The sequence below is a fragment of the Gopherus evgoodei genome, chromosome 4 (assembly GCF_007399415.2).
Source record: "Gopherus evgoodei ecotype Sinaloan lineage chromosome 4, rGopEvg1_v1.p, whole genome shotgun sequence".
In the NCBI taxonomy this organism is placed as follows: domain Eukaryota; kingdom Metazoa; phylum Chordata; order Testudines; family Testudinidae; genus Gopherus; species Gopherus evgoodei.
Genome location: NC_044325.1, coordinates 150,239,885 through 150,251,068, shown reverse-complemented (window position 1 = coordinate 150,251,068; position 11,184 = coordinate 150,239,885). Strand labels below are relative to the sequence as shown.

The following is an 11,184-nucleotide window of genomic DNA, read 5'->3' as shown; positions in this document are numbered from 1 at the left end:
CTGAACTGGACGCAGTTCCCACTAGTGGGCTCCCTAATGCCCGGTACAGTGGTAACTCCCACTCCTGACTCAATCCCTGGGTGGGGGTAACCCCCAGCCCCTCTCCCCGCAGGCCACCTCTTGCCCTCTCTCTGCCCGGGTCCAGCCCCAGGGAGGGTCCTCGGTGTCCCGGTGCAGGAAGGAGCAATACCCAAGGATGATGAGTCTAGCGCTGTTTTATTGCAGGGAGTCACAGGCAATAAGCGAAGGGTGGAGGCTGCCCCCCCAGGGAGCTGGGGCAAGGCTGGGAGCAGAGCCGAGTCCAGGAAGCTGGGGCACCTCCGGCAGGGCAGAGTGGGGGTCCCAGGCCAGGAGAGCAGTGGGGGCAACGGGACCCCATTTAGAGAGCAGCCTCCTCAGTACTCGCAAATAAAGGGCAGGCGAGTCCCGCAGCTGACGCTTCTCCATTGACCACCTGGCCGAAAGAGAGGGATTAGTGCCCTCCCAGCTGGCACCTGGCACCCAGCCCACAGCAAATCCCAGCTCCCTTGCCCCAGACCTCCATAGTACCACTAACTCCAGATCCCCTGCACCAAAACCCCGGCCCCACCTATCCTCAGATGCCCTGTCCCATGGCCCCACCTGCCCTTGGATTCCCTTCCCCACGCCCTAAAGCCCCACCTCCCCTACACCCCATGACCCAACCTACCCTCATCTCCTGCCCTACACCCCACAGCCCCACCTACCCTCGGACCCCTGTCCCACAGATCCGCGGTTCCCTTGCCTAAGGGCTCTTGTTCCCACAAGCAGTGAATAGATCCCCATCTCCGCCCTGTCCTGCCCCAGGGGGCTCCTCACCTACAGTGCACATGGCGACACACGATTTCCAAAACTGCCAAGGGTTCCCTCTGGCCCAGTTGGAGTAGTTCCAGGAACTGTGGTCGACCCAGCGGGGGTGCACATGCAAGAACTGGGGGAAATGGCTGGGGTTGGATTCGTGCTGTCCCATCTGCAGGGTGCCCCAGGAAATCCCCTCCCTTCCAGCCCCCAAGGGGATGGGGCCATCGGTTGGGCTGGGGCAGGAGCTGCTCCTGCATTGGAGCCAGCCCGGGGCCACAGTGAGGGGCTCTGGATTTGCTGGGAAGTACCTGGGACTTGCTGGCACCAGTCTCTGCCCTGGCACCAGCCCTGGCACCTCATGGGCAACCAAGGTCATTGGGCCCCAGGGAGACTGCCAGCCATCTGGGGGTCAGCTGGGACCCACACCTGAGCTACCCAGGCCCACCTCCCAGGGTGCAAATGGGATGGTCTGGGACAGCCCTGAGTAGGGTCCCAGCTGAGGACACACTGAGCAGCAGTGGGGAATGGATCCCCCTGTCCGCGCGCTGCACTGGAGGGGAGGCCAGCCTCAGAGCTGGCAGGGCCCTGATGGGGGGGGGGAAGGGGGATTCTGGGCCAGGCCCAGGCAGTGGGTGAATGGGGGCAGCAGGGCCGGACACTCTCCTTACCCAGCGGGAGGTGTAGCCGCCAATCCACACCTGGCCCTGGTTGGTGCGGGCATGCGCCATGCAGCTCAGGCGCTGGTTGGTTGCATAGTTGTGGATGGAGGCCAGGTGGCCGTGGTAGCAGCGGGCACATAGTTTCTGTGGGGAGAGGGTGAGGGGGACATGGGGCAGTAAGGGCCCAGGCACAGAGTCACGTCCACCCGCCACACCCCCCCCGTGCACCATCCACTGTCCCTATGCCCCCCATGTCACCCCTTCAACTCCTCCACTGTCCTCATGCCTCCTTCACTGCCTACATGGCTCTCCCCATCATCCTTATGCCACCCCTTCAATACCTCATGTCCCCTTCACTACCATCATGCCTCCTCCACTGCCTCCACACCTCCTCAACTGCATCCATGGGCCCCCCATTGCACCTATGCCACCCCTTCAAGAGCCCATGCCCCCTCCACCACCTCCACACCTCCTCGACTGCATCCATGGGCCCCCCATTGCACCTATGTCACCTCTCCACCACCTCATGCCCCCTCCACTTCCCCTCATGGGCCATTCACCAGCTCCATGGGTTTCTCACTCCACTTCCTGACCTATCTGCGAGTCCTCCTCACCACCTGTGCCCCTGACCTACTCACCTGGGCTGTCCAAAATGGCTGGCAATTGTTCACAAACACATAGCGACAGGTGTGGCCCCCCTGGCCAGGTACTATCATCCTGAAGCTCTCGCTTTCCATGGGGCACGGTGGCTCTGGCTCCGCAGGCTCCTCCTCGCCCTGTTTGGCTGGTACCTCCTGCTCCGGGGTGCCCTTATCTGAGGCTGGGTGCAAGAGACACCAATTGGCCCTTCCAGCTGCAAGTCGCAGCCCAGAGCCCAAACAATCCTTGGAGGTGGGAGCAGATCTAGCGGCCGGGGACACAGGTGTCCGGGATAGAGGGTCAGGGTGTCACTGAGGGGTTAGGGACCCTGGTGTCAGGGACGGAGAAGCTCAGAGGGTCATTGCAGGACCAGGGGACCCTGGTGTCCGGGCTACAGTGAGGCAGAAGGTTATTGGGGGCAGAGGCCTCAGGTGGCCGGAACAGAGTGGGGCTGGGGGCTAGTGAGAGCACAGGTCTGGGGTAACGGAGCCCTGTACTGTGCTTGCTGGGGTCTGACCCAAGCCCATGGGGTCCGTGTAGTGTCTGCTGGGGGGGGGCTGGAGGTTCCCATTGGGGGCAGTGGCTGTAGATCAGGCTCCCTATAGGGTGGGGGAGGGGCTGTAGCCATAGTGACTTGGGTCCCAGGACTTACGGAGCTGGTGAGCAGAGACGGCCCCCAGGAGGGCAAGTGCCAGGACCAGGACCAGCTTCATCTCTGGCAGATCTGGGGGGGCTGTGAGACAGAGAGAGATTGACCCCTCCACCAGGACCCCCCAATCACTGAGCGCAGACTGACCTCCCTGCCTAGAGTCCACCCCCTCCCTCCATGTAGCTCAGACTGACCTCCCATCTAGGGACCCCCCAATCACTGAGCCATAACCTACCACCAAGCTCCCCTGGGTAGATGACCACCCCACAACCAAGGCAACCTTTCCCAACTATGGTAGGGCTGGGCCAGCCAAGGGGGACAGAGGAAACCCGGGGCCTTGCCTCTATATGCGATCAGAGGGGCTCTCACTCACAAGGACAAGGGGTACATGCACACATGGGCTATGGACAGAAGCAGCCAGGAAAATTCTAACGTGCTGCTAGCCTGTGGAACTCCCTGCCACAGGATACAAGGGGCTGAGAGTGCTGAGCAGTGCCAGGCCTTTCTGGGCATCACAGCAGGTTCGGGAGCCAACAGTGAGGTCTCATGATCTCAGGCTCCAAGGGAGGAGCTGAACAGCCCCTGGGGTCAGGCAGGGATCTGCCCCTGCCACAGAGAGGTGAATAATGGCAGGCACCTCCCAAGGGCAACCAGCACTGGCTGCTGTAAGAGCCAGGCCCCAACCGAGTGACCCCACTCTGGAGAAGGTCCCCATTAGCTCCCATATCCCTTGGGGTCAACCAAAGATCCCCCGCCACCTCTATGATGGCTGTGGGTCCTCAGTGAGCTCCGACAGCTCCAGCCATCCCAGCCCCTTATATTGGTCTGGAACAGGAAGCTGGGTGATGGGGAAAGAGTCACTATCAGCTCCCAGCCCCTTGTGTTCCACCCCCAGCACCCGCACCCCACAGCTTGTGACATCCCTATACTCAGCCTGGGCTCCAACCTACAAGCTGCCCCATATTGCCAGCTAGGGGCCATTGGCAGAGTTTATAAACGAGCTGTCTACAAAGTGCTCCCAACTCCCCATAGACCATAGGGGGTCCTGGATTCACCCCCGTGCTGATGGTAGCAGGGAACTGGACTCCCAGCCACTCGGGGACCCACTTTAGAAAGACCCTGAATATAATGCTGGGCTAGCATGTGCTGTGGGTCAGGAGAGAGGGGCACCGGCAGAGCTGAGACAGAGAGGGTAGCCAGTGCTGGACAAGCAGGGGCTGTGGGTCGGGACTGAGGAGAGCTGCTGCCAGTCACAACCTCCATCCCACTCCCCATCACTGCCCTGCTCTCCGGCCGCACTGGCTCAGGGCATCCCTGCAGATAAGCATCTCCCCGCTGTGCTGGGCAGGTTTCACAAGGACATTTCACACAATAACGGCCACGCTGGGACCCCACACCTGGGCCGTCCTGATAAGCCTGGGGCCGTTTCACCGCAGGTTGCAGAGCTGGGTGCCTGGCCACAGGGAACGGGCCAGTAGCCAATGGGCTGGTGCCATCTACTCCCCTAGTGCCAGTGTTGGGATTCCCTCCCCTGCCAGCACTCCCTGGGGGGCAGCCCTTCAGAGCCAAGAACCCTCCCCACTGCCATGGGCTGGTGCACAATGGGGCTGGGACTGGAGTGGGGCAATCACCCAGATCCTGGCACATGGCCCTTCCCTACCTGCAGTGGGCAGGGGTGCTGGGACCCCACAGCCTGGGGGGGACTGGCCAGTGCTGAGCCCTGAGGCACAAATGTGTTTCCTCCACTTCCCATAGTGCCCCTTACACACACAGCTGGCACTGATGCCTGCTTCCAACCGCCTGGAGAATGTGGGGGACCCCATGTGGGAGCTGAGTGGAGGGCTCTGCCATGGAGCTGCCCTTAGTCCCAGCAGAACTTCGTAGACTCCAAGAGCAGGCAGCCCATTGTGCCCTCTGTCTGCTCTCCTGTGTCACACCAGGCACCAGCCCTGCCCAGGGGCTCCTGCCTCCTGCCCCGATGGAGCCAGAGCACAGACTCTGGAGAGAGACCCCACCCTGCCCTGAAAGACTCTGAGTGAGGGAGCATCTGCCACCACCTGGGCAAGTTGTCTCCAGGGAGAATCCCCTTCACTGTTCAAACCTGCCCCTTAGGTTTGCCCTGAATCTCTCTAGCTTCCATCTCTGGCTATCGGGTCTCACTTGGGCTTTGGCCACTGCAGCCTGGAACCACCTTGTCTCAGAAATCCGCTCCCTTGGGGCAGGGTTGGCTCACTACCCCCCTCCAGCCCCGTCCAGGCTGTGATCTGTCTCTCTTGGAGCACCCGTGATGCTGACGAGGCCCACAGCTTCACTCTTTACGCACCTCCAAGACAGGCCCTCCTGCCTTTGGTTCTCTCCTTGTCTTGGCAGCAGGTCCAGCTGGCTCCTGACCCCCAGGGCAGAGGTGTTGCCCCATCAGGGAGACATGGCGGGCTGGGAGGTCCTGCAGTAACACAGCAGGGCCCTTTCCACGCATGGCAGCATGGACTGAATCAGCAGAGAGGCGTCCATCATTGGCCAGGCAATGCCAAGCTCAGGGCAGATGCGACTGTGGGCAAAAGCAACTGCCCCAAGACCCCTGGCTCAGCTGGATGTATCCCGGCTCCCTCTGCATCTCCATCCTCTGTGCCAGAGCTCAGGCCTTCCTCATCCCCTGGCCTCGGTGCAGCCTCCGGAGAGGGCTTGGTGGCCTCTGCCTAGTGCATGCCCTGTTCGCCCTCAGCCCCAAGCCCCTCCGCTGGCAGGCTCAGCCAGCAGCCCCAGCTGGGATACGAAGCAGAGCATCTGTCTCCCATGGAGGCAACCCCTTTTGGGCAGGACAGAGGCCTCTCTGGGTTAGCCCCAGCTCTCAGGGCCTCTCAGGCAAGGGACCTGCTGGGGGAGCAATGCCACTGGGTCTCAGGCCTTTCTGTTCCATTCGACCTCCCCGGCAGGTGCAGGAAGCTAGCAGGGCACCTGCCAGCTAATGTCATGTCAACAGAGAGCTCAGGTAACCAGGCCTTTCCCTCTGGGCATCGCCTGGCACAGCACACTCACAATCTCAGTTCGCATCTGAACAGCAGCTGGCACAATGGGGCAGGACTGCCGACGGGTCGGGGAGCAAAGGGGGCAATCACCTGGGCGGGCTCCTAGGCACATGTGGGGTGATACCGGCAGTGGCGAAGGCAGCCAGGTGGGCATGCGAAAGCCCTGGTCATGCCAGGAGTGCGCCCAGCAGTACAGCCGGCAGCAGCTCACTGGGCAGCAGCCAGTACAGGTGCAGCACCGCTCAAATGTCAGGCGGACAGCATCTACATGGGCATTGCTTGTGTGTGTGTGCACCAGTTGCTCCACGTGGTCCAGCTCCGTGCCCACGTGGCAATGCCATGCTGGGCCATCCCTTTCTAGGGGGGCCATTGACCATTCTGCCCTGGGGCCCAGAATTTCTGTCGGCAGGCCTGCAACGGGGGCCCTGATCTCAGTGGGGGTCTGTGCAGTGTCTGGCACAATGGGACCCTGATCTCGGTAACTGATATGTGAGAACCCAGGGCTGGGAGGAGATGATCCCCCAGCTCGAGTTCCTGCTCCAGGGCGCGTGGGGCTGGGAGAGTTGAGTGGCTGGACACCAGCTCCTGTTGCCATGACAGTGCCTAGGGCCTCTGCCTCTGAGTCAAAGGCCTCGTGGGATCTCAGCCCTCCATGTGATTCTTGGGGCTCCCTGTGACTCCTTGTGGGTGAAAGCAGCTGGGCCCCACTCCAGCTGCCCATGAGCTGGGGGGAGCGTCTGTGGCTGGGCTCCGTGGGCTGGTTGGGAGCTGGCAGGGGCCCAGTGAGATGGGCTGGCAGGACATTGCTGGCTAGAGAGCTCTGAGCCGGATCCCTGAGGGACAGTCTGGGGAGGGGTGCAGGTGGGAACAGGTGCTGAGGCCTGGGGCCATCTCTGGGGGAGACACTCCTGATGGAGGGGGCTGGGCAGGGTTACACGCTGGACACCCACAGGGGGCTACTGAGGGTGTTCAGCTGCTTGTGGGTCTAAGGATGCTACTAAAACTAACCAGGGTCCCACCACAGCTGACCCACTGCCCCCCCCACCCCGCAGCCCTGCATGGGACTGTCCCCCCATCCTCTACCACAGCTGGCCTCACTATCCTCCCAGCCCTGCGCGGGACTGTGCCCTCATCCCCCACAATGGCCAGCCCCACTGTCTCCCCAGCCCTGCGTGGGACTGTGCCCCTGTCCCTTACAATGGCCAGCCCCACTGCCCCCCTAGCCCTGCGTGGGACTCTGCCCCCATCCTCCACCATGGCCAGCCCCACTGCCACCCAGCCCTGCTTGGGACTATCCCCCATCCTCCACCATGGCCAGCCCCACTGCCCTCCAGCCCTGCTTGGGACTATCCCCCATCCTCCACCATGGCCAGCCCCACTGCCCCCTCCAGCCCTGCGTGGGACTGTCCCCCCATCCTCCACAATGGCCAGCGCCACTTCCCCCCAGCCCTGTGTGGGACAATGCCCCTGTCTCCCACAATGGCCAGCCCCACTGTGCCCCCAGCCCTGCTTGGAACTGTGCCCCCATCCCCCACAATGGCTAGCCACATTGCCCCCCCCCCCCACAGGCTGGCGTGGGACTGTCCCCCCATCCTCCACCATGGCAAGCTCCTATGCCCCCCCAGCCATGAGTGGAACTGTGTTCCCATCCCCCACAATGGCCAGCCCCACTGCCCCCCTAGTCCCTGCCTGGGACTGTCCTCCCATCCCCTATATCCCAGGATGGGCCCCAGGCGCTGCTCTCTGCTTGCCCTTGTTCTCACAGCTCATCTGCGCCAGGCGAGAGCCAGGGAGCAGAGTGGGGACCAGGGCAGAGACAGCGGCATGGGCAGGTTGTGCCATGGCTGGGGCAAGCTGGAGCTGGCAGTGGTGGGAATGCACAGGACAGGGTCAGGACAGGCCAGGTCATAGCACAATCCACAGCCTGGTCTGGGCACTGATAGGAGCATTGCACAGGGCTGGTGCCAGGGCACTGGGCAGCTTGATCCCGGGTCCGCTAGTGTCTGAGGGGCATGTTTACAGCTCCTGAGTCCCAGCCCCACCAGGCAGGGACCCCCAGAGAGCAGGGTTGCCAACTTTGGTTGGATGAATTCCTAGAGATTTCATCACAGGACATAATCTTTAATTAAAGATTAATCTTTAATTCCTGGGAACTCCAGGACAATCCTGGAGGCTTGGCAACACTACGAGGGAGTGCTGGCAGGGGAGGGGACGCTAATGCTGACACTCAGGGGGCATGTGACCTGGTGCTCAGCGCTGAGGCCTGCGGTGAAACGGCCCCGGGGTTATCAGGACAGCCCAGGTGTGGGGTCCCAGCGCAGCCGTTACTGTGTGAAATGCCCTTGTGAAACCTGCCCAGCACGGCGGGGAGATGCTTATCTGCAGGGACGCCCTGAGCCAGTGCTACCGGAGAGCCTGGCAGTGATGAGGGTGGGATGGAGGTTGTGCCTGGCAGCAGTGCTTCTCAGTCCTGACCCGCAGTCCCTGCTAGCCCGTCCCTAGGCACACACCCAGCTCTGCCGGTGCCCCTCAATCCCAGCCCGCACCCCCCAGCCCTGGGCTCCGTGTCACAGATTCACAAGGTATATGTTATGCCCCATCCCCGGTCTCCTGGGTCTGCCTCTTCCTGCCCAGCCCCCTCAAGGGGTCGTGCTTTTCCCCATGGACAGGCCATATGGCTCCAGCCTCCTTCTCCCCGCCGGTTCAGAGGCTTTTCACCGCATCCTGTGTTTGCATCAGCACCGGGCAGCCTTGCCCCAGCTTCACTTGGCACAGAGACTGAATTCATGCTGTGGCTCTGACTCGCTACGTCCCTTTGCCAGTCAGGCCTGGTCTAGTCTTAAAATACTGGCACAGCTATGCTGGCACAACCCCCAGAGTGGACTCAGCTACGTCGATGGATGGGTGTTGCCGTTGGCCCAGCGAATGCCATTCAGGGAGATGGCATTCCTACAGCAGTAGGAAAGGCTCCTCCGCTGGCCTATGCTATGTCTACCCTGGGAGCTGTGCTGGCACAGATTAGGTAGTATAGACACAGCCTCTGCCCCGAGCTGAGCTCCTGTTTGTCTGGGAACCTTGTCCTGATAATGCTGGTTCCTGACCCCTCCAGTCCAGGGCCCCCTGCTGAGCTCACCCAGGCCTACACCCCAAATTTAGATTCCCCAGCCATGCCTGTGTGTGTGTGTGTCTTTGTGTGTGTGTGTGTGAGAAAAGCACGCATCCCCGGGCGCCACAACTAGGCCAACCTAACCCCCAGTGTAGACATGGCTAGGGAGACAAATTCTATCCATCTAGGTACAGTGATGGTGTTTGTCCCGGGGGACTCCAACAGGAACTCCAGGGCCCCTACCAGTGAGCTCCCACATATGTTACCTGCCAGGTCACACTGTACGGAGGACAGTGAGCAGGATGGAGCAGCTGATGCCAGGCGAGCCAGATCTGGCTTTCAGGGGACCCCTCGCTGCCTTGGGCCCCTTTATGATTGCCTGGATCATAGCCAGAGGCACTTGGGTTTTACACCCGTTCCTCCTGCTGGGGCCGCCGGCTGGTACAGTCAGTCATTGGCTGTGGTCATTGTCTGTGTTGGCAAGTGATAGTTGCAGCCAGCTCGTCATGGCATATTCTTACCACCACAGCCAGCTACCAAGTCAAAGGCCTTGTGACTATGGCTCTGTGACAGGAGAAGAATGAGAACCCCTTGGCACTCAGCAGGTGGCCGTGCCAAGGCCAACGGGGGAATGGAGATGCCTGCTCCTGAGAAAACTATTACAGAAAATTCTCATGTTTGTCACGCTCCCTCGCACAGCCAGCCCTGTGGACTTCCCTCAAACCTAACCCACGCCCCCTGCTAGCCCAGTTCTGAGCTCCCTGCTCACCCAGCCCCAAAGACTTCCCTCAACCCCAACCCAGAGCCTCGATAGACCAGTCCTGAGCTCCTAACGTGCTCTGCCCCATCAACTGCCTTCAGCCTGGACCAAAGGACCCTGCTAGACCAGCCCTGAGCTCCCCACAACACCCAGCCCCACCAACTTCCTTCAATCCCCAACCCTCATCCCCCTGTTAGCCCAGCTCTGAGTTCCTCACACACCCAGCCCCAGAGACTTCCCTCAACCACAACCCATGGCCCCTGATAGACCAGCCCTGAGCTCCCCACAAACCCTACCTGCACCTTCCTTCAGTCCTAACCCATGGCCCCTTGGTAACCTGGCCCTAAGCTCCACACACACCCAACCTGCCGACTTTCCTCAACCCCGACCCACAGCTCCCTGCTAACCTTGCCCTAAGCTCCATACACACCAAGCCCTGCAGACTGTCTTCAGCCCTGACCCACAGCCCCCTGCTAGCTCAGCCCTGAGCTCCCCCCACACCCAGGTGTGCCATGGTCCCTCACTCCCTCTCCCATGCGCAAGCACCCTGTGGTGTTGGGAGCAGAGTATTTGCCAGATGTCAGCATGCCAGCAATCCCAGTGCCCGCTGTCCCATTGTGCCCAGGACCAGGCAGAAAAAAAAGGAATCCTTGTGGCACCTTAGAGACTGACAAATTTATTTGGGCACAAGTTTTCGTGGGCCAAAACCCACTTCATCAGATGCATGGAGTGGAACATACAGTAGGAAGAGATATACTGTTTGAAATGGGCTACTCTGAATACCACTACAAAAGTGATTTTTTGCTCCTGCTGTAAAGAGCCCACCTAAATTGAATTGTCTTGTTATAATTGGTAAGGCGACCCTGATCTTTTCATGTACTCTGTACATATATCTTCCTACTGTATTTTCTACTCCATGCATCTGATGAAGTGGGTTTTAGCCCATGAAAGCTTAGGCCCAAATAAATGTTAGTCTCTAACGTGCCACAAGGATTCCTTGTTGTTTTTGCTGATACAGATAGCTACCTCTCTGAAACCAGTACCAGGCAAGACTCTAGCCCACAGGTCAATGGGGTAGTTGCCCTTTCAGCAGGAGTTTTCCCTGATGCCATATGGGGAGGGATGCAACAATTCCTGGGTGCCCCAGGACTCAGGTTTTGGAATCGGCCCCATCACAGGCTTCGCCGACCCTTTAAGGACAGTGACAGCACCAGAATCACCCCACCTGGCAGAATGGAGGCCTCCCTTGGGGGAGCCAATGGGCAGGCTCCCAGCTGGTGTCAAACAGCCAGACCTCCAGCTGACATCAATGAGCCATAGCGGGTGTAAATTGGTCTAAGCTCTGCCATTTTGGTGCATGCTCCGAGGACGCAGTGCTGAGGAGCTGAGACTGGACACGTTTGATGCGTATCACAGGCTCTGCAGCCCTGGGCCAGAGGGATGGGAACACCCGCAAACATGAAGGGAGCAGCTGAGACCTCTAAGAGCTATTGTTTCGGGCTGTTTTCATCTCCGCGGGGTGTTCT

The 11,184-nt window shown here is 60.5% G+C and overlaps 1 protein-coding gene across 2 annotated transcripts; it reads right to left on the bottom strand.

Moving 5' to 3' along the window:
• Nucleotides 1-198: 198 nt before the first annotated feature.
• On the bottom strand, nt 199-7,128 carry LOC115651036 (bone marrow proteoglycan-like). Of its 2 annotated transcripts, XM_030561853.1 has the most exons (6): nt 3,525-7,128; nt 2,770-2,850; nt 2,117-2,298; nt 1,488-1,622; nt 838-949; nt 199-454 (listed from the first exon to the last, which is right to left on the bottom strand). In XM_030561853.1, the coding sequence occupies exons 1-6, from the start codon at nt 3,745-3,747 to the stop codon at nt 396-398; spliced, it is 792 nt and encodes a 263-aa protein (XP_030417713.1). In that variant the 5' UTR covers nt 3,748-7,128; the 3' UTR covers nt 199-395. The 2 variants fall into 2 exon arrangements, with proteins under 2 accessions (XP_030417713.1, XP_030417712.1); XM_030561852.1 differs by having other exon boundaries at nt 199-949.
• Between the last annotated feature and the right edge of the window lie 4,056 nt (nt 7,129-11,184).